The sequence below is a fragment of the Rhincodon typus genome, chromosome 13 (assembly GCF_021869965.1).
Source record: "Rhincodon typus isolate 14 chromosome 13, sRhiTyp1.1, whole genome shotgun sequence".
In the NCBI taxonomy this organism is placed as follows: domain Eukaryota; kingdom Metazoa; phylum Chordata; class Chondrichthyes; order Orectolobiformes; family Rhincodontidae; genus Rhincodon; species Rhincodon typus.
The window spans coordinates 19528423-19552133 of NC_063344.1; the positions used below are offsets into that span (position 1 = coordinate 19528423).

A 23711-nucleotide genomic window follows, 5' to 3' on the forward strand; every position below is an offset into this window, starting at 1 on the left:
GGGTCTAGGCCCGAAACGTCAGCCTTTCTGCTCTTATGATGCTGCTTAGCCTGCTGTGTTCATCCAGCTCTGCACCTTGTTGTCTCCATACTTATAATGTTTTGACTGAAGGTAACACAGATATTGACTTCTTCGCTATCTTGATGCAGGTATTTTCTCTTTTTATTTTCCAGGTGTGTGCTATGCTGAGTTTGGTGTGCGAGTACCTAAGACTACGGGCTCTGCCTACACCTACAGCTATGTGACAGTGGGAGAGTTTGTGGCATTCTTCATTGGGTGGAACCTGATTTTGGAGTATCTGATTGGCACAGCAGCTGGTGCCAGTGCTTTGAGCAGTATGTTTGACTCACTAGCCAACCATACCATCAGCCACTGGATAGTGGACTATGTTGGCACTTTAAATGGACTAGGTAGGTCAGTACAATCACTACTAGATTTAAACAAAAAAAATTTGATAGTTCTCGATGTTGACAGAAGCACTGAAATCATGATTCTTGGCGTTGGGTTTCTGTTATTTTAGTTATTTAGTCACCGCTCCTTACTGTGTTCACTGAGTTAAATGAAAATAATAACTTGCATACAATTTCATGAATATACAGTACAGAAGCATGCCACTTGACCCTGCAACTTCATACCGCAGGTTATATTCCACGTGAACCTCTGCTCACCCTACATCATCTCACACAATTGAGAGATTCCCTTACTCCGGTTTCCCTCTCCTGAAATGATCTTGTTATTTGCCTGAATTGTTCTCTGTGGTGATGAGTTTCCTATCTTCACCCCTCTTTTCCGAGTTCCCTTTTCAGTTTATTAGTACCTATGTTATATTTGCGTACTTCTATTTCTGGACGACTGCCCAAAGCATTTGGAAATACTTTTCTCATTTTTATCTGTTTAATATTGTCACAATTTTGAAGACCTCTATCAGAACACCCCTCAGTGTTCTCATTTCAAGAGAAAACAGCCCCAAATTGCAATATTTATATCACAGCTTTCATTACATCAGGATATGATGAAATATTTCACAGCTGCACAGATGCTGCCAGACCTGCTGAGTTTCTCCAGCACTTTCTCTTTTTATTTCAGATCACCAGCTTCTGCGGTATTTTATTTCCATTTTGGTGATGTTGGTTGAGAGATAAACATTGGCCAAAGCTCCCACGCATACTATGCGCATTACTTTTCAAAAATATCAACAGAAGCTTTATATTCACCTGACATCAGAGATAGGACTTTGGTTTAATACTTCATCCAAATGGCCAAATGGAAATAATAAGTACTGGTCAAATCTAGAGTTCCATTTTAAGTCATACAAGACCAATTCAGACCAGTACCCATTCAAATAAGATTTATTGGTTCTTCCATCTCTTTACTGCCCCTTAAAGCTTTTCGCTTGGATATTGGATGAATTTCCCTGTCATTGCCCCTCAATGTCCCACCTTTAACTGCAATTGCAGAAGAGCAGCCCTATGTACTGTTACAACCTTTATCCTGGTCATCATGAATAAGTTGGAATTATTCTAAATTGTGATTTGGACTTATACCTGCTTAGAGTGCTTTTACTCTAACTTAGTTAACCTTAATATTAATTCTTACAGCAAGATCTATCGGTATGAAAGAAGTTTGAAGCTTAGTCTAAGATTAAACCAACCCCTTTGCTACTTCAGCATCATTCAGTTTCAATGGCCAGTAAATCCTAGGACCATATTTTTGGCATTGCTGGTTCCCAAACGTTGCTGAAAGACCTTGATTTTAAGCTTAAAATGGTGGCTTGCTGTTGTTTGGTAAATTTGTGACTGAGTGGTCTTTGTTTTCTGTGTCTTGTTTGTACAGGAAAAGGGGAGGAGTCCTATCCTGACCTCCTGGCACTGTTCATCGCTGTCATTGTGACAGCCATTGTTTCCTTAGGAGTGAAGAACTCTGTGGGCTTTAACAACGTGCTGAACATCATCAACTTGGCTGCCTGGGTCTTCATTATGTTCTCAGGCCTGTTCTTCATCAACAGCGCCAACTGGGATGAAGGGAGGTTTCTACCTTTCGGATGGTCTGGGGTTAGTAACAAACCCTACAGTTCGTTATTAACCAATTCCTTTTGGGAATGGGGGTGAAATTAGTTCTCAGTAGTAGCAGTAATGGTTGACAGTAAATTGGATGCATTTTAAGTTGTGACTGATTTTCCTTCCCAACAGTAAAGTAATTTTGGGTGAAATGGGAAACAGGGATGCTAATTCTCTTCTGATTCTGCTACTGGTGAAGACTGCTTACATCTGCAAAATGTTTTCTAAACTCTGTGTCTACGACCATGGCTTAAACAGTAAATCCTAAATCTCCTGCTTAATTTACTTATTTAAGTTCAAGGATATATTAATTGATATACTGGATCAAATTTTATTGTCAGTCGTCAAGTGACAAAGATCACTAAAGATCTCAGTGGAATCTAATGATCTTTGTAGCCTCAGTTCCCTTTCCTGATATTAATTTTACTTCAATCTCTGGAGATCTCCGATGGTCCAGCAGTGGTGTCATGAAACAGAGTAAGCAACCAACCACACTGCAGAATTCTCACTGACAGCAATGCAGGAACTAAAAAAGTGCTGATCATCCATAACATTTCAATCATTTCACAGAGTGCAAAAGAGATTGGGGCATACACATTTGATTTAAATATAAGCTAAAATGCTACAAACAATCTTTTACCTGTATCAATCAAGTCACCTCTTACTCTTCTAAACTCTGGTGGATTCAAGCTCAGTGTGTCCAACCTTTCCTCATCAGACAACAAACACATTCTAGGTATTAGTCTAGTCAACCTTTTCTGAATTGATCCCAACAAATTTATTATCTTTTTTAAATAAGGAGAGCAACTCTGTACACTGTACTCAAGATGCGGTCTCACTAGTGTCCTGTACAACTGAAGCAGATTCCTGTCATAATAAATTCAATTAGTTTTCCTAATTGCTTGCTCTCCCAGCATACCAACTTTTTATGACTCATGCACTCAACCCTTGCACATTTCAGAGCTTCGCAGTTTTTCACCATTTAGATTGTTTTTGTTCCTGCCAAAATGGCCAATTTCACATTTTTCTACATTAGGCTCCATCTGCAAGAGTTTTGTCCACTCACTTAATTGAACTATATACCTTTGTAGTGTCCTATGTTCCCTTCACAACTTACTTTCCTATCTTTGTTTGATTCATCAACAAATTTAACAACCATACCTCCAGTCCCTTCACTCAAATCATTTGTATAAATTGTAAAAATTGAGGGCCCAGCACTGATCCCTCTGACACAGTACTCATACCATCATGCAAACCAGAAAATGACCATTTATGCTGCTTCTCTGATTCGTGTTTACAAACTAATCTTCTATTCTTGCAAATGTGTTAAATATGCTTTCAATTTCTGAAAGAACCTTTGATGTGACACCTTATCAAATGACTTCTAGAAATCTAAGTACAGTACATCCATTGGTTTCCCCTTTTACCCACAGCAAATGTTTTAGTCTCACAAAGCTCCAATAAATTAACTGAACGTGATTTCCCTTTCACAAAACTATTTTGTCTCTGCCTGTTTACCTTGAACGTTAAGTGCCTTGCTATAACATCTTTAATAATAGCTTCTGGCATATTCCCTATGATAGATACTCAGCTAACTTACCTACAGTTTCCTGCTTTCTGTTTCTATTCCCTTTTTGATTAAAGCTGTTACGTTAAATAATTTCCAATCAAATGGAGTCTTCATTTTAGAAAATTAAACCCAATGCATCAACTAGCGACATCATTTAAGACCCTAGGAAAACATTCATCTGGACCCAGGGATTGGTCAGCGGTGGCTTCTACAATTTGATCAGGGCTACATCCCTGGTGATTGTAACTTCTTCATTTCTTCGTTCCCATCCATTTTTTGATTTACAGCTATTTCTGGGATTTTACTTCTACTCTCTATAGTGAACACCAATGTAAAATATCTGTTCATCTCCCATCTCCTTATTCTCTAATAGTAATTCCCCAGATCACTTTCTTTGGGACCAATGCTCATTTTGTTAACTCTCCACATTTCACCTCTCCATAGAAAAATATATCATCTGTTTTGATAGTTCTATCTAACTTTCTGTCGTACTTTGTTTTTCCCCTCTATGCACCACCACCACTTGATTTCAGTGCATCAAAGACACCTCTCCCATAGCCGAACAATGATCTCCGTGAAAGAATAGAAGCTCCAACTCAGACAAAATCAAGCAGGAAGACTACCTCACCAACCTTTAACCAGTCATTAATCTGACAGCACATATTGTTCATTCACTGTTGGGTTAGTTGCAAAAGTACAATTTAATTTAGTGTGCTTGTGTTTTAATGAATATACTTGATATGCTAACACTTCAAAATAGGTTCCCAACCTTTGCATTCAGCACGCTAAATCTATCTGCAACCTTAGTTCCCTGATTTCATTTCACTATTGAGAAGCTGTAAAATTGACTCCAGCACAATTAACTCCAAAACCCCATCTCATTTCCCATTGCAAAATTCTGACCATAAAGTTATATTTTCAGGACCAGAAAGATTACTCATATAACATTATGGTCTAGTTTAGTACATCCTATGAAACTCAGTTAGAACATATCCAACAAGGCATAATCTTTTCTAGGGTTTCTAATGGAGGCAACATGATCATAAAAAGTGAAAGTTGCTAATATTGCTCAGCGAATTGAGCATGAACATGCGCATGCTCCTGGTACTATTGAGAGTAGCGGCAGTTAATTGGAGCAGTATTGACAAAGTGGTTTGGTGTTTAATATATGAAAAAGATACATTGCGTGGTTTGGCGATGGGTGAGAATAACATTCAATTGTGTGTAAGAATACTTCTGGATGTATAAAAAAAGCAAATTGGTTTGTTTTGGGCTCTTGTGAGCACAGTTGTAATGTCCCTACCTATGAGCCAGAAGTCCTACCTGCTTCAGAGTTGCATAATAACTTCACTGAACAGGTTGATTAGAAAATATATGAAGTGGATTCTGGCTATTGTAGAGCACTGGTGGTGTCCCTCCCTCCGAGCCAAAAAGCCTGTGTTCAAGTCCTAGCTCCTCTAGAGGTGTATAATAACATCTTAGAACAGGCCAATTGGAAAGGTCATAACTATAGATGATGGAGTGCAAAGTGGGGTGTTTACAAGACCACAAACTGGTTTATTCTTGGAAAAGAGGACTGATTTGCAGTAGAGTATAATCATCTGTGTTTATACCGGACTGTGGATTATTAATAACTAAATGTGGAAGAAAGACCAACTCCTGTTCTGTATTTTATTGGATGAATATTTATCAGATTAATGAAAGTTCCCATTAATTCAAGTGAATTCCAAAATGTTTACATGTCCAAGACTTCAACACCGCAACTTGGAACAATTGCTGCTAGCAACCCCTGGATTTCCACATTTTACTTGTAAGCTCCAGAAGTTGCTGTCAGCTTTCCAATAATAACCATGAGGACTAACAGTTTTGCCGTCATTGCAAATACAAGTTTAGGTTATTACATTTTGCTCTCCAACAAACAGAAGATGAGTGACACCAAACTGATTTGGCCGCAGATGCCCGTGGACTCTTTTCATCTAATTAGTATTAATACTGTGTTCCTTTGTATCAACCTGAAATTGAATTATTTTAAGTGGTTTTCTGGCTGTGTTTCAATAGCAGCCGCAGTCAGTTACTTAAAAGTACTATGCTACAGTTTTGGAAATGGAACCAGCTTGTTTACAGTAATGTGGCTACTTAGCTTATTAGCTTGGATGTGTTCCAGAAAAAAACCTTACTTTGGTTTGTGATGCAGCTGCTTCCCAGTTGCTCTGTGCTCAGCTTTGAGCTAATATTTGACTCTGTGTTAAAGGACAGCTGAGTCCCAGGAATTGGAAGGGCCTAAAAAGTATAAGGTCAGCTAAAATGGGTTATTTACTGCATGAAGCAAGGCAAACAGGAAGTGTTACGTTTGGAGAAGGAATTGAAATATAGAATGTACAGAAATAGGTTTTAGGATTGCAGTGTGCAATGGGATGCACTAAGTCCTGTGATTGTATGTTAAAGACAGACACTTCACATTACGAATTGCAGACAAGTGCAAGTCTGTGGAAAATCTTAACAAATTTCAACCTTGAACCTGCTCCTGATCACTGTCACCAACAGCAGTGCAAGATGGGAGTTTTCACATAAATAAACACCACAATATTCGCATAATCAAAATACTGGAAGCACAATGAACACATCCTGTGGTTGTTTCTGATTTAAAATAAAAATCAGCAAATCTGCGAATCTACATGATTTCTGGGCTTGATTTTCAGAATCAATTGCCAGTGTGTCAATACTTCTTGCGTTAAATTGACTTCCTTGGTGAAACATTATGCAATGAAATATCAAATTCTTCCTTTGCATTTCCCAAGAGGAAAGGATTTGCGTTGTACAGTATTTATGAAGGTAGCATGCCTTTTCCACGTCATCAATTTTGGTGGACTTCAATTATTACCTTTATTACCTATACTGGTGGTGATAGTCCATCAGCTGAGACCACAACTACTCCCCTTTGACATTAACAATTTGGATGAAAGAACTGAGGGTATTGTTGCGAAGTTTGCAGATGACGCAAAGATAGGTGGAACAACAGGTAGTGTTGAGGAGGCAGGAGGTTGCAGAGGGACTTGGACAGGCTAGCAGAGTGGGCAAAGAAGTTACAAAGTATGAGGAAAGAAGAACAGGTTAGAACAGCAAAGAACAGATTGTTTTCTCAATGGGGAAAGACTTTAGAAATTTGAAGCAAAAGGGACTAAAGAATCCTAGCTCAGGATTCTCTTAAGGTTAACATGCAGATTCAGTTGGCAGTTAGAAAGGCAAATACAATGTTACCATTCATTTCAAGAGGGCTAGAATATAAGAGCAGAGATGTACTACTGAGGCTGTTTAAGGCTCTGGTCAAATCACATTGGGAATATTGTGAGTAGCGTTGAGTCCCATATCTAAAGAAGGATGTTCTGACATTGGAGGGGGTCTACAGGAAGTTTGCCAGAACAATCCTGGAGATGAAGAACTTGTCATTGGAGCAGCTGTTGAGGACTCTGGATCTATACTCAATGGAGTTTAGAGGGATGACGGAAGATCTAATTGAAACTTACAGAATACTGAGACACCTGGACAGTGGACGTGGAGAAGATGTTTCCACTAGTAGCAGAGACTCGGACTCGAGGGCACAGCCTCAGAGTAAAGGGACAACCCTTTAGAAGTGAGATGAGGTGGAATTTCTTTAGCCAGAGGGTGGTGAATTTGTGGAACTCATTGCCACAGTAGGTTATGGAGGCCAAGTCATTGAGTGTATTTAAGACAGGGTTAGTTAGGTTCTTGGTTAGTAAGGAGATCAAATCTCACATGGAGAAGATAAGAGAATGGGGTTGAGAAGCATATCTGCTGTGATTGAATGGCAGAGAAAACTCAATAGGCTGTAAGATCTAATCTTGCTCCTAGAACTTATGGTCTTATAGAATTTGAGTACCCAATCTTTAGCCATAATGCTTAGTCTCCATGATATTTTTCTTGGATCCTGCATCTGCTCCTGTAAGACCAATAATCAATTGAAACCAAGGGGTTTCCAGACCCAAGACCTCAGCTGGGAGACAGTAATGAGTCAGTGCAAATACTAATCAATGGAGATGGTATGTGATCAAGCGTCAGTGTAATTACTAATCACTGGTATTCATGTAGAAACTGGATTCCAAATAAAAATGATAAAATATTTAAAAGTATTATTAGTTATTGTGACTACCCTCTGACCAAACAGGCAAATGAGCCCAGGAACATCCCCATCTGGGATGGGGGCAGGAGTCACCACCAATCTGTGCACAACACCTTGCCCACCACGATCTCACAACTGGGGAAGGTTTAATTAGTTTGCCTGAATGAAGCAGCAGGGACTTGTATCTCCCAGCACCATCAAAGGTTAATTGAATCTCAATTTTGATGTTGTTTTTAAAGTACTTTAATAACTGAACTGGTTCATCTGAAAGACAGAAGGATAGAAACTGAGAACCGGGAAATCTCAGTTATTAGAAGAGACTGGACAGATTGGATTTGTTTTCCCTGAAGCAGAGGAGTCTGAGGGGTGAATCTGATTGAGGCGTATAAAATTATGAGACGCAGAGATTGGGTAGATTGTAAGAATCTTTTCCCCAAGGCAGATGTGTGTAAGACCAGAGAGCAGAAGCTTCAGGTGAGGAGTAAGTGGTTTAGAAGGGATCTGAGGAAAAGATTTTTCTTCCAGAGGGTGGTAGAAGTATGGAATACGCTGCCTGACATGGTTTTGGAGGCAGGTACTCTTGCAACATTTAAGAAGCACCTGCACGAGCACTTAAAATGTCAGGGCACAGTAGGCTATAGACCATGTGCAGGTAACTGGGATTGGTGTAAGTTGGAGTTTGTTGGTCCGTATAAGTGTGGTAGGCCGAAGGCCTTGTTTCTATGCTGTATAACTTTGAGCTCTTTCAAAACAACAGCATTAGCATGATGATCTGAATGGCCCACCTATGTTGTCAGATTTTATGGATTTTATTCCATGAAGTGAAGACTCATATTTATACAACACCTTTCATAATCTTATGATGACCCAAAGTCTTTCACTGACAATACTTTTTTTCTCAAAAGCATGGATATAGTTCCAACATAGGAAGAATGGCAGTCAATTCTTGCACAGCAAGATCCTGAAGACAGCAATTATCAAATATTCTGATAATTGCATTGGCTAGGGGGTACATACAGACCATACTATCCAATAGTTAAGTACATCATCAGGACTACACTGGTTGAGAGCATTCCATCTGAGCCATGACCAATACATTTGCTATATCTGAGTGCTTTCAGGATTTCCCTCTAAATCTCTATAAAGAATGTTTTTACACCCAATGATTTTTAAAAATTTTATTCTTTACTGACTACAGGTTCTCCAGGGAGCAGCAACGTGTTTCTATGCATTCATTGGCTTCGACATAATCGCCACAACTGGAGAGGAAGCAAAGAGTCCAAACACTTCCATCCCATATGCTATCACTGCATCTCTGGTGATCTGCCTGACTGCATATGTATCTGTGAGTGGAAAAAGTTCCGTGGTTAATTGTAATCTAAATTTCCAATACTTCGCAACATTTCTGTTCCAAACCTCTGTTTTACTCTTCCCCTTTATGACACTGTTACCAGTCCCTTCTCTAATATCTCTTAAGATTCTGTATCAAATTCACCCATGAAACACCTTGGGACCTTTAAGTTAAGTTAATGGCACCATATACACGCAAGATATTGTTATTTTATCAATATAAATGTATTAGCATAATCATCTTCCTGTGGAGGATACTGAATCTAGACACAATTTTATTTGTAAATCATATCCCTATCCCCTACTAGTTAGTAATCAGATCTGATCCAGATAGGCCCAAGATTTAGTATATGTTTTGCATTAAACTAGTTGGTAGTAATTCAGGGTTCCAGATATTGTTTTATGTTTGACCTAAACCCATCCGGGAGTGGTCAGCTTTTCACCTCCTGATTTTGATCCACTGGGTATGTCCTGTATAGTCAGAATTGAGTTCAGCTGCATGTATCTCAATGGGATTGCTTCCAACACTCCCAGGATTGTCCAGGAGTTTGCTTAAATTGAAAGTCAATCTCCGGGACACAGCTGCAAGCAACAGCCAGGAGAAGAATCATAGGGATATGATACATAATTGTGAACTTCGTAACTTTTCTTTGAACATTTACAATTATTTAAAGACTGGAAACAGGGGGAAAAAGGCATTGTTTTTGCCAAAATAATCCAGTTAGGAAATAATGATTCTGCTTCCTAATTGGCCCTGGGGAGACAGCACACTTGGTGGACAGGCCATTGTCAGGTTAGTGGTTTGAGGAGGGGCATCATGTGAGGATATCTAAACCCTTGTTTATGGTCAAACACCTACCCATATTCTTCATCTATTCTCAAACATATAGAACAGATGGGCCCAGGTATATAAGATTAAAAAAAAATTAAAAGGAATAATGGAGATGAGTAAAATAGGAAGTAACAGCAAGCCTGGGGAGACAGTGAATAAAGGAATACAGGAAAATCTACAGTTACTTGAGAATCCATATATTTGTCAGATCCATCATGTGAAACCAGGTGACAAGGACCATTTAGAAAATAATCAGCATTTTTCTTTAAAGGAGGAGTTGAGAGGTGGTGAAAAAGGAATCTTCAAGATTATGAAACAGTTTGAAACGATGCTAGTATAAATGGTATTTCCACTGGCAGAACTACATGAAAATGGTCACTAATAATCCAATGAAGCTTTTAAAGGAAACATCTTTTTCCAGAGAATGGTGAGAATATGGAACTCACTATCATGGGCAGCAGTTGAAGTGACTGGTATATTTACATTCAAGGGGAGGTTAAATGAACACAAGGGAAAAAAGAATGCAAGGATGTGTTGATGGATAAGTTGCTGATGAGTGGGAGTAATCTCATATAGAGCATAAAAACTGACATGAACCTGATGGGTTGAATTGTAAATACTTTGTATTATTCTGCAGTTCATCTCTCCCCCTAGAACCATGACCAAATTCCCTTGATACGACAATCAAAACAAGAACAGTCAATTCAGTCCCTTAACCCTGTTTGACCATTCTATTATAACACAGCTGATAGGTATCTTAACCACATTTCCCTTAACTTGAAATAAAATCTACATCAGTCTTGACAATTTCTCACAAGCTTTCTTTGGAATGAATTCTCTCATAACATATCCATTCATTTAAAGGAGGAGGAAGTGATCATTTGGCCCCTTAAACCTTTCCAGTCTTTCAATTAGACCATGGCAATCTGTGACCACTCTCCATATTTAAGTTTTCCCATATACATTTTGATTAACAAAAAATGTCAACTTAAGTTTTAAAGTGAACACTAATCTAGTGTCCAAATTTTTAGATGAAGTGTTTTGTAATTTCATCCTTGAAAGGTGTGGGTTCAACTTTTCAACTATAACCCCTGTAACCCATGTAACCTCATTGTTGCTCCCAATATCTTGCAACTTTTGATCAAATCAGTCTTTAACCATCTGAATTCCAGAAAATACAAACCTTGTTTATGTCATCTTTCATCATAATTGACCGTTCGGGTCATTCTAGTAAATTAATGTTGCACTCCTTTGACAGTGAATAGGTCCCACCTGAGGTCTAGTACACAGATTATTATGTGCTTAAATATGCTTAACTTGTTGGATTTGTAATACACTATTTATGCACAGATGATTTAGAAATGGGATTCCTTTACAGTCAAAGAAGCTGTGTGAATTTAGGCAAATAATTGATGCTTGTGTACACTCCACACAGTTTCTCTTCCATGTCAATTTACAGAATAGTTCTCAGTGAAAAAGTAGATGCATCAGCACTCCATCCATACCATCAACCTGACTCAATATTCTGGCCCAAGTCAGGAACCAGCCTCTCTGTTAAAGTCAAAGTACTGCAAATGTAGAAATCTGAAAGAAACACAGAATGCTGTAGAAACTCAGCACGTCTGGCAATATCTGTGGAGAGAGAAAGAGTTAACATTTTGAGTCTGGTATGGCTCTTCAGGACAATTCTGAAGAAGTCATTCTAAACTCAAAACTTTGTTTCTCTCTCCAGAGCTGCTGCCAGATCTGCTCAGTTTCCCCAACATTCTCTGTTTGCTCCAAGCTCTCTGCACCTAACCGTTTCCCCTCTCAGCAATCACATTCAAGAAATGCTTTCAGTAAGTGTTTGATGGTAGTGGCTCTGCTTAACTTTTTGCCTGGCTCTACATCTCACTTCAATCTACCCTCCATTCCTCTAAGATCCCAACCTTGCCTCCCCACTTTGTCGTACGAGTGGCAACTCCCAGTTTTGCCTGCACAGCAGTTCTGAATATAAGAGTATTTCTCGTGGAATAAGCATAAAAATTCATACAAGCGGCTTGTGTTCCCTCAACTAAACCTTTGAATGTCAGTCTTATTGAGGGTTGAAGGCATGACATGCAAGAATTAGAATGATATTCACTCTGCCAACTTTGTCACCCAATAATGATTGGGCATGGGACCACTGACTGGTTTTCCCCTTTCAAATTTCAGGTCACTGAGGCCATTGCACCCCATTCCTTTTCTAAGGCTTGTGAAAGTGGACCAGGATTGAACTTGGGACCTTGCTAGCCTGTGGGTTGAGGTTGTTCACTGTAAAACACACTGAGCCTTCAATTTTAGCCATACAGTCTCCAGAACAGAACAGCCATTGTCTCCTGGATTGCATTAATAGTTGCACATACAACCTGAAGCATGTTGATTGATGGAGAAAACTGATACAAGCAAGTGAATAACACAGCTGATATCTGGCTGAGAGCCTCCCTGACTGTTCCTGTTAAATGTTCCATTACGTTTATTTCAGCATTCACACTGTACTCTACAGCAATATGCTCCAGTTGAACAGTTGCCAGAAGTCCCTCCAGCAATATGCAAGCAGATGGGATAGAATGACAGACAAGCAATGGTAACAGAGACATCCGAATATAGATCTGACATCAAACCATGAAACAGATTGGAATGAACCTTAATATAATAACTGGTATTAAAAATACATACTTTAATGAGTAATTTAAAAGGAATTATTGAAATGTGTTTATTCAAACATTAAGATCAAGGATACAAGTTAAAATTAGTAAACTTTTAGTAATAATGAAAGGAGGTTGATTTTGTTCACCCATGATGCGGAGGTGCTGGTTTTGGACTGGGATGAACAAGGTCAAAAATCACACAACACCAGGTCATAGCCCCTATCGCAGTTGGACAATAACCTGGTGTTGTGTGATTTTTGACCTTCATTCATCCAAAGAGTGGTCAGTTTGTATCATACGTTATGAGTCAAAAGTATTGAGGCAGGCATAAATCAATGCATTTCTGGAGGAATATTGGAAGAGGCTGGGCAGGTGGGTTTGAGGGATATGGGAAGGTGGTGGGCAGGTGGTTTTGAGGGATATGGGGAGGAGGTGGGTTTGAGGGATTTGGGGAAAGTTGAGTTGGTGGGATTGAAGAATATTGGAAGTTGATAGATGAGTGCTGACGGAACCAACATAAAACTGGCATGGATCAATTGGGCTGAACAGCAGGCTTATGCTTTGATATAATTCTACATATGATGGGTCTTTCAAACAGAGCATGATGCCCTGACATCCATCTTCACACAGCCAGCTGTCAAGGAAGTGCATCAGCTGCTTTGTAGGTAGCCACTAGACTCTGTTGGTTAAGTCTTTGCCTGCTACACATAACTTGTGGATGATGGTAAGTGTTCATTGCACTGTATTACTGACAGTGTTATATGTCTCTCCTTCCTTTACTAGGTCAGTGTTATCCTGACACTGATGGTGCCTTATTATGCCATTGACACGGAATCTCCGCTCATGGAGATGTTTGTACTGCACGGATTCCATGCAGCCAAGTATATTGTTGCTATTGGTTCAGTGGCAGGATTGACGGTCAGTCTCCTGGGCTCCCTCTTTCCGATGCCCAGAGTGATTTATGCCATGGCTGACGATGGTCTACTCTTCAGGTTGGTGGTCTCTCCTCACATTCTGAACCCCACTTATAGAGCAGGAGATTATAACTGTGACAGGAAACAGTTTTGAGATTATTTACAGTTGGGGATACGAAAAGAGCTACTGTCCTTCCCTCTGCGACATCAACTGTCTTCTAGCTTCATCTCATTTACCATAAAATTACATAATTGGCCTTGTGGTCCAGCAGCCTAGTGAAAGAGCCTGGATCCTCCTTTCAGGACCCACCACTGCATGTCCATGTTACTTTAGGGCATCTTGAATGCACAGAACAGCCATTGTCTCCTGGATTGCATTGCTACTCGCATATCCAACCTGAAGCATGGTGATTGAAGGAGAAAATCACAGCCGATGGCTCAAATGACCTTTTTTTCTGTTCATCACATTAGGGAAGTTTTGGATAAATTGTGGCCTGGCTGTAAGTTAGAGTTTAACACAATAACGGAGGTGTACCTCACAACAAATACATTGCATTTACAGATTCACTGTCATGACATTGAGAGGTTCTAAACAATTCAGAATTTCCTTTAAATGGGTTGGTCTATTAGTCAAAGTGACAACTTGCAAAATTGAAACGGTTTAATTTCAGAAGTCATGCAATTTTACATCCTTAGCCTACATCTTGATGATGTAAATATTAGCCCAACAAAAACACTTTTGCCCATATTCTAATGCGGAGGCAATGACCCAGTGGTATTATCATTGGACTATTGATCCAGAGACACAAATAATGTTCTGGAGACCCGGGTTTGAATGGCAGATGGTGAGAATTTGAATTCAATAAAATATTTGGAATTAAGAATCTAATGATGACTGTGAATCCATTTTGATTGTCAGAAAAACCCATCTGGTTCACTCATGTCCTTTAGGGAAGGAAACTGCCGTCCTTACCTGGTCTGGCCTACATGTGACTCCTGACCCACAGCAATGTGGTTGACTCTGAATTGCCCTCTGGGCAATTAGGAATGGGCAATAAATGCAATGCCCTCATCCTATTAATGAATAAACAAAAAATTCACACCAAGCACTGTTCACTCATCAGCCAATGTGCTCACTGATTGATTGATATTAGTCCAAGAACACTTTGATTTTAAAATATTTTGTCTTTGTTTTCAATTCCTTCATGCCCTACCCACTCCTTATTTCGGCCTGCTCCAGTTCCACAATCCTCTGAGATCTCTGTATTGTATTGCTGGTCTCTTGAGTACTGCTGTTTTTTTATATCACTTTACATTGGTAGCTGAGTAGCACAGAACCTCTGAGCTCTGGAATTTATTTGCTGAACCTCTCCTCCTCTCTACCTCATTCCTCCTTTAAGATCCTCCTTAATGCCTACCCCTTTGACTTAACTTTATGATCTTCAGCCTTAATACTTCCTTATGTGGCTCTTTGGTAAACTATGTTTGATCATGTTTTGTGAAGGAACTAGTGATGTTTTACTCCAATAAACATATTATGCGAATGTAAATTGATGATACATAATCATATAGAATATTTGAGATCAGAAGAGAAATTCTTTTAAGTGGAAGCTACATAAACAAATGAGGGATGAAGGAATAGAAGGAATGAATAAGGCTGGGAGGAGGCTCATAGGGAATATAAACACAAGAATAGACACGTTGAGACAAATGACCTGTTTCAAAGCTGCAATCGATGTTGATATAAGATCATGCTGTAATGTTTATGGTTATGGTTGTCTAGGTTTTTTGCCCATGTAAGTAACTACACGGAGACCCCGGTTGTGGCCTGCATTGTTTCAGGATTCCTTGCAGGACTTCTCGCCCTGCTGGTCAGCCTACGGGACCTTATTGAAATGATGTCCATTGGAACGCTCCTAGCCTACACCCTGGTATCGGTGTGTGTCCTACTTCTCCGCTACCAGCCTGAGAGTGACATTGATGGCTTTGTCAAGTTCTTATCAGAGGAAGGCACTAAGAAGAAGGAAGGAGTGCTAGCCGAGTGTGAGAAAGAGGCCATTTCCCCTATGAGTGAAGGGGAACACTACACTGACCTTGGGAAGAACACTTGCGGAGCAAAGAACCTGCCATCTTTGGGTGACAATGAGATGCTGATCGGGAAACCAGACAAGTCTAATTATAGCATGAACCATCCTAACTATGGTACGGTGGATATGAGCTCAGGAATAGAAGCAGATGAGTCTGAGAACATCTACTTAATAAAGCTTAAGAAGCTGATTGGACCTCGGTACTACACTATGAGGATTCGGCTTGGCCTGCCCAATAAGATGGATCGTCCCACCACTGTCACTGGACGCACAGTCACCACCTGTGTAATGCTACTCTTTGTCTTGATGTTTGTCTTCTGCTCCTTTGCCATTTTTGGGGAGGAGTACATCTATGATCGGAGCTGGTGGGCCATCCTACTGATCATCCTGATGGCACTGCTGATCTGCTCACTGATCTTTGTGATTCTACAGCAGCCCGAGAACCCCAAGAAGTTGCCATACATGGCGCCCTGTGTCCCCTTCGTGCCTGCATTTGCCATGTTGGTAAATATGTATCTCATGTTGAAGCTGTCCAGTATAACTTGGATCCGCTTCGCAGTTTGGTGCTTTGTAGGTAAGTGTGATTAAATGTTTGAGTACATCATTGATGCTAGAATTAGGCTAAGTAAAAAGCATCAAACCTGACTATGAATAACTTAGCGTCATCCAGGCAGAAATATCATGAGGCATTCCATTCCCGTACATCTCAGATGTCCTCGTTTTTCAAGGACCACAACTTCCCCCCCTCAGTGGTCGAGAATGCCCTCAACCGTGTTTCCCGCAACTCATCCCTCACACCCCGTCCCTGCAATAACAACCAAAACAGAATCCCCCTCGTCCTCACGTACCACCCCACCAACCTCCGGATCCAACGCATCATCCTCCGACACTTCCGCCATCTGCAATCCGACCCCACCACCAAAGACATTTTTCCCTCCCCACCCTTATCTGCTTTCCGGAGGGACCACTCTCTCAGTGACTCCCTTGTCCGTTCCACACTCCCTTCCAGCCCCACCACACCCGGCACTTTTTCCTGAAACCTCAGGAAGTGCTACACCTGCCCCTACACCTCCCCCCTCACCCCCATCCCAGGCCCCAAGAAGACTTTCCACTCAAGCCGATGTTCACTTGCACATCTGCTAATGTGGTATAGTGCATCCGCTGTTCCTGTTGTGGCCTCCTGTACATCGGGGAAACCAAGCGGAGGTTTGGGGACCGCTTTGCAGAACACCTACGCTCGGTTCGTACTAAACAACTGCACCTCCCAGTCGCGAACCATTTCAACTCCCTCTCCCCTTCCTCAGACGACATGTCCATCCTGGGCCTCCTGCAGTGCCACAACGATGCCACCCGAAGGTTGCAAGAACAGCAACTCATATTCCGCTTGGGAACCCTGCAGCCCAATGGTATCAATGTGGACTTCACAAGCTTCAAAATCTCCCCTCCCCCTGCCGCATCCCAAAATCAGCCTAGCTCGGCCCGCCTCACTAACCTGTCCTTCCTCCCACCTATCCCCTCCTCCCACCTCAAGCCCCACCCCCATCTCCTACCTACCAACCTCATCCCGCCCCCTTGACCTGTCCATCATCCCTGGACTGACCTATCTCCTCCTTAACTCCCCACCTACACTCACCTTTACTGGCTCCATCCCCACCTCCTTGACCTGTCTGTCTCCTCTCCATCTATCCGTCTTCTATCCGCCTCCCCCTCTCTCCCTATTTATTTCAGAACCTCCTTCCCCTTCCCCATTTCTGAAGAGGGGTCTAGGCCCGAAACATCAGCCTTCCCGCTCCTCTGATGCTGCTTGGCCTGCTGTGTTCATCCAGCTCTACACCTTGTTATCTCAGAAATATCACTGTGCTTTTTGTCTGAAATTGTAACAAATTTATGCTATATAGAAAACCTCCACTGATTGTTGAGTACTTTTCTCTTGCAATTGTAATTGGAACAGTGGAAGATTAATGGCTAGGCTTCCACAATGTCCCTTAGGTAACACCTGACTGAAGGTTTTCTCTCTGCTGCATCCTAAATAAAATTTATGGGTCAGTATCAGCCCAGTCCTTTGTGAGGATTGTCCAAAAAGAGAAATGAAAAGGGAGGGTGAGAGAGGCACTTCTTAATGCAGAAGCTTGTTCGAGCTTGGGAAATTGGGGATGGATGGGCTTGTCAGTGTCCTTATTCTGTTGTGTAAAATCCACAGGTTTGATGGTCCTCTGCTGTGCAACAAAAAAGGCATCCACAAAAGATGACACAAATATTCCAAATCAAACATGCAGAGGCTATAAAGATAGTTCTGGCAAACACAAATGTTACAATGGTGCTGAAAGAGTAATGATCTCAAGTTAGGGTTCATTTACTTTATTAGGGAAGGGAAGAGTGAAAGCTTATGAGTCCTGTACTTACTGGACTCTGGCCGCAAAAAAGACTCTGAGCTTCCAGTAACCTGTCACTTCAACACACCACCTTGATCCTGGCCAACACCTTTGTCTCAGGTTTGCCGAAGTGCTCCAGTGAAGGTGAGTGCAAGCTGGAAGAACAGCACCTCATTTTCTGCTTGGGAACTCTACAGCCTTCTGGACTCAATATCAAGTTCAACAGCTTCAGGGCTTGAGCTTCACCCATGTCCTTACCCCAACCCTCACATACCAGGTCTTGTTATCACATGGTCTGCTATCACATGCAACCCATTATAACCGCTAACAGTCCCCATTAATAGCTATTCATCCTCCTAGCCTGATCATTATTCACTCCTTTTCTGTCCAACTGTCTTTCCCTCTCTTTGGACTTTATCTCCACCTATCATTTACTCCTTACTCCCCTCTCCCCCAATCTTCTGCATTAAAACCAATATTTTTCTGGCTGCCATCAGTTCTGAGGATGGGTCGCTGGACCTGAAACATTAGCTCTGATTTCTCTACATAAATGCTGCCAGACCTGTTGAGTTTATCCAGCAATTTTTGTTTTTGTTCCTGGCAGTAGTCAATGGCAGTTGTTGTTCTGCAGTGTAAAATGAACATGGTTTCATTGGCTAATATCCCATGCTTAAAGACTTCTAACCCTACATAGGATTGGACCATTTTTCAAGTATCCTTGGAAGCTACGAAAACAGGTCTTCGGGCTCCTGTCTCGAGTCATAGAGTAATAAAGAATGGAAACAGGCCTTTCGGGCCAAACTGGTCCATACTGACCATATTGCTCACTCAGTTCCAATTGCCTGCATTTGGTCCATATCCCTCTAAAATCTTCCCATCCATGTACATATCCAAATGTTTTTTAAATGTTGCTATTGTACCTGCCTCAACCATTTTCTCTGGCAGCCCATTCCATATATGCATGACTCCCTGCATGAAGAAGTTGCCCCTCAGGTCCTTCTTAAATCTTCCCCCTCTCACCTTAAACCTATGCCCTCTAGTTTTCAATTTCCCATCCCTGGGAAAAAGACTATGTGCCTTCATGCTGTATAGGCCCTTCATGATTTTATATACCTCAATAAGGTCACCCCTCAATCTCCTACACTCCAAGGAATAAAGTCCTATCCTGGCCAACCTCTCCCTATAACTCAGGCCTACTAATCCTGGCAACATCCTAGTAAACCTTCTTTGAGCACCTTCCAGTTTAACTATGTCTTTCCTATAATAGGGTGACCAAAACTGTACACAATACTTCAAGTGAGGCCTCACCAACAACTTATACAATGGTAACATAACATCCCAACTCCTGTACTCAATGCCTCGACCGATGAAGGCCAGCATGCTAAATGCCTTCTTCACCACCCTGTCCACCTGTGATGCCGCTTTCAATGAACTATGTACTTGTACACCTAGTTCTCTCTATTCACAACACTCCTCAGGACCTTACCATTTACTATATAAGTCCTACCTTGGTTTGACTTTCCAAAGTGCAACATGTCACATTTATCTGTATTGAATTGCATTTGCCAATCCTCAACCCACTTCCCCACTTGATCAAGAGCCCTCTGTAATTTTTGATAACTTTCTTCACGATCAACGATACCCACTAATTTTGTTTCATCCGCAAACTTATTAATCATGCCTTGTACGTTCATATCCAGATCATTTATGTAAATAGCAAATAACTAAGGTCCCAGCACTGACCCCTATGGCACACCACTAGTCACAGGCCTCCAGTCCAAGAAACAACCTTCAACCATCACCCTCTGCTTCCTATCATCGAGCCAAGTTTGAATCCAATTAGCTAGCTCTCCTTGGATCCCATGCGACCTAACCGTCATGACCAGCCTGCCTTGTGGGACCTTGTCAAAGGCCTTACTATGTCCACTGCCTACCCTCATCTATCCTCTTGGTTATGTCTTGGTTTGTCAGACAAGACTTCCCATGCACAAATCCATGCTGACTATCCATAACCAGACCTTGCCTATCAAAATGTTGGTTGATCCTGTCCCTCAGTATCCTCTCCAATAACTTGCCTACCACTGATGCCTGGCTCACTGGCCTGTAATTCCCTAGCATGCCTTTGCTACCTTTCTTAAATAATGGAACAACATTAGCTGCCATCCAGTCTTCCAGAACTTCACCAGTGGCTAAAGATGAAGCAAAAATCTCTGCAAGGGCCTCTGCAATTTCTTCGCGAGCCTCCCACAACATCCGAGGAGGGACTTGATCAGGCCCAAGGGATTTATCCACCTTAATGCAATCTAAGGCTGCAAACACCTCCTCTCTGGTAATATGTATGCAGTCAAAAACATCCCCACTTGCTTCCCTTATTTCCTTAGAATCCACAATTCTCTCCTCTGTAAATACTGAGGAGAAATATTTATTAATATTCTCCCCCATTTCCTGTGGCTCCACACATAGATAGCCATGCTGATCTTTAAGGGGACCTATTCTCTCCCTAGCCACTCTTCCACTCTTAATACAGCCATAGAACCCCTTAGGATTATCTTTAACCATATGTGCCAGATCCATCTCGTACCCTGTTTTTGTTCTTCTGATTTCCCTCTTAAGTGTGCTTGTATACTTTTTATAGTCATCTAGGGATTCACTTGAGCCTGATAGCTTAAATCCAAGGTATACCTTCTTTTTCTTGACCACAGCCTGAATATCCCTCGTCAGCCGGGACCTGCCGGCTTTTCCCTTCACCCTAACAGGGACATATTGCCACAAAAGGGTTTAAGGCCAGATTTAGGCCAGTCAGGGATACTGGATACCAATAATTGAATATCATGCGATGCAGAGAAGCCTTCAGAGACAATGTAAGTTTAATTAAAAAAAGATAATTTTTGCTGAATAGAAGCAGGAGTGTTGTTTCTTCTCCACAGAATTCACCCTCATTATCTGTGACTCCACAAAAACTCAACTGCTATTCTACCCCACCTCTTCCAAACCCTCAATCATCCCATTCATGGGGTTTAATCTTAATATTTTGCTAATGAGGCAAAAGCCCTGACATTCATCAGGTGTGCTGCCTGTGAACTGAAATCAGCAAGTAACCCAAATAATTTTAATGAAGACTAAGCATGCTTGGGCCCTGTTTGTTCGGACATGTACTAAAGTGTAATGTGGTTGCCAGTGCTGAAGATTGTTGGACATATAAATCTGCCTCCAAAAATTATAGGGCATGTGCCATATGTGATGTCACAGGGCACAATAGCTCACTGTGTTGGGCCCAGATATTTTCTCTTCTTTTTAGCCCTTTTAAAATAAGTTATTCTGGCATCATGCACTATTCACTCTAAACTTTCTTCTTAATTCTTGTTTTGTATTCACATTCTTCCATAGTCTTACTCCATGCTATCTTTGTTACCTCCTCCAACTTGACTACCATCTGAGATCTCTGCGGTCCTTTAATTCTGGCCTCTTGAGCATCCCCACTTTTAAAAGTGGCAAATTTGGCAGCTAAGCCTTTAGCTGTCTGTGTCCTAACTCAGGAATCCCTTCCCAAAGCATTCGCTTCCTCTGTTTCCTCAAGGTGTTCATTAAAACTAGTCTCTTTGACCAAGTTATGTGCCACTTATCCTAATATTACCATTTGTGTCTCAGTCTTAAATTTAGTAAAGCAATTTGGGACATTTTACTACATAAAGGGGGCTACATAAATGCAAGTTGCTGTCACCAAGATGGAAGCAAAGTGTTGACCTCACTCCACTTCGCAAATGTAACTCCTTATACCCTTGAAAAGAGATGGAGGTTGGCTGAAATCAAAGATGAATCATTTTCACAAAAAGATAAAAGGGGTTCCAGATGCAAAATGTTCTTAGGCTAGACTACTGTTGATTATTCCCCTCATCTTTTCGAGCACACTATCCTATGTTTTGTATCTGTTTTATGACTTCCCATTTGAAGGGCAACCGAAATAATGATTAGAGAAAAATCTGAGAACGCTGAAGGGAGATTTTCTGGGGGCAACCTCAAATTAGGAGGCATTTTCATAAAGATACAGCACTGTTTTCAGTTGGCAGGTAAGTCACTTCAGTGGACACAAATAAGTGAGTTGGCAAAAGAACAGCGGGATGATGAAAAAATGTTACCCAGTTGAGTTATTACGATTTGAGATGAAATAGTTAGTCCGGACAGAAAGAATTACAGAGCAATGGGAAGAGAACAAGGGCTGGGATGAAAGGGATAGCTCTTTCACAGCACCTTCTGCTCTGCATCATTCTGTGGGTGATTCTAGAACACCATATTTGGGTTTTACATATCAGCAGGTTGCAGGAAGAAATGAGGACTGTTGAGGTCACTGGGTTAGAGATTGAATGAAAGCATTTTTAAAATTATTCTTACATGGAAAATTGGCATTGCCAGTTTGTCCAGCGATTATTAGCCTTGGGAGAGTGATGTTGAGACTTCTCATGATCCCCCTAGTACAGGTACAACTATAATGGTCTGAGGAAGGGAGTTCCAGGATTTTTACCCAGGAAAGGTGAAGGAACGGATACAGTTCCAAGTCAGGATGGTTGGAAGAGTTGGAAAGGAACCTACAAGTCATAGTTTTCCCTCAATAACTCTCAGGCAAACTTGGTTACCAAGGCAAAACTCTTGAAAGACCATAAAACAGCAAGAATTGTGCGATAATTTCTAAAACCACATACCATTCAGACACTGGAAGAAACATACTCAGTAGCCATCCTTATGGAATGGCTAGGGAGGTGCGAGGAGTTGAATGGCCTTCCCTTTTTTTTGAAACTCCTCATAAAATCATACAGCACAGAAGATCATTCTGGCCTATTGTCCCTCTGCTGGTTCTTTCAAAGAACCTTCTAATTACTCCCAGTCCCTCTGCATTTCCTCACCTCCACAGGCCTAAAGATATTGTCACATCAAATATCTAGTTCTTTTCTGGATTTCATTATTGAGGCTACTTCTGATGGCAGTTTTGTTTTCCCATTGCTAGGTTTACTCATTTATTTCGGATATGGAATTTGGAATAGTAGCCTGGAGATTGGAGCACGTCAGGAAGCCCTGAGCCAGAGCACATACCAGCGCTATGATGTGGATGACAGCTTCATGGTGGACGAAAGCTTTGCCTACCCAGAGGAGGAGGTGACTCAACACCGCGAGGAGTGGTCGCCAGCAGAGCAGACGGGGTATCAGGCCCAGCAGGCAATGCCTGACATTGTGGGAAATCACAGGACCTACAACAAAGGCAGAAGCAAAGGGAAGTATGTCAGGAAATCTGAAGCACTGATTGCAAATGATGAGCTAGATTATTCCCCAGAGTAAAGGGTACTAACCCTCATACCCTTGGGCTAGAGTCTTGGACATCATCTCTTTTATATGAAAAAAATGCTGTCATGTGACATAAAAAAGGCAATGTGTTTCTTTGATTTTTTTCAAACTTCACTCTTTCTTACTTCTTAAAAGGATGTCATGCTCCTGTATAAATATTTGGCAAACTTTTATTCTGCAGGAAGACCAGAATTGTGATATCACAGTGATATGAGTGGATGGGGTGATTCTGTGTGATTTATATTGCCCTGGTGTTTCATGTATGTGCAATTATATAAAAGAATTTGCCAGATATTTATCACAGTGTCCCTTTAATCATTAAATCAGCCAAAAAAGACTTTATTTTGGAAAGATTATTCTTCACCCAATTTAAATCCCAATCTATTAC

General features: G+C 41.1%; 1 protein-coding gene across 1 annotated transcript in view; it reads left to right on the forward strand.

The window, feature by feature from the left end:
• Nucleotides 1-23434, forward strand: part of slc7a14a (solute carrier family 7 member 14a) — a 50293-nt gene extending 26859 nt beyond the window's left edge. Inside the window, exons 2-7 of the mRNA XM_048604452.1 lie at nt 174-410; nt 1834-2051; nt 8964-9110; nt 13400-13608; nt 15314-16191; nt 22989-23434. Of these exons, the coding sequence (XP_048460409.1) occupies nt 174-410; nt 1834-2051; nt 8964-9110; nt 13400-13608; nt 15314-16191; nt 22989-23317 (2018 nt within the window). The 3' untranslated portion in view covers nt 23318-23434. The remainder of the gene's footprint in view (nt 1-173; nt 411-1833; nt 2052-8963; nt 9111-13399; nt 13609-15313; nt 16192-22988) is intronic.
• Nucleotides 23435-23711: the final 277 nt, after the last annotated feature.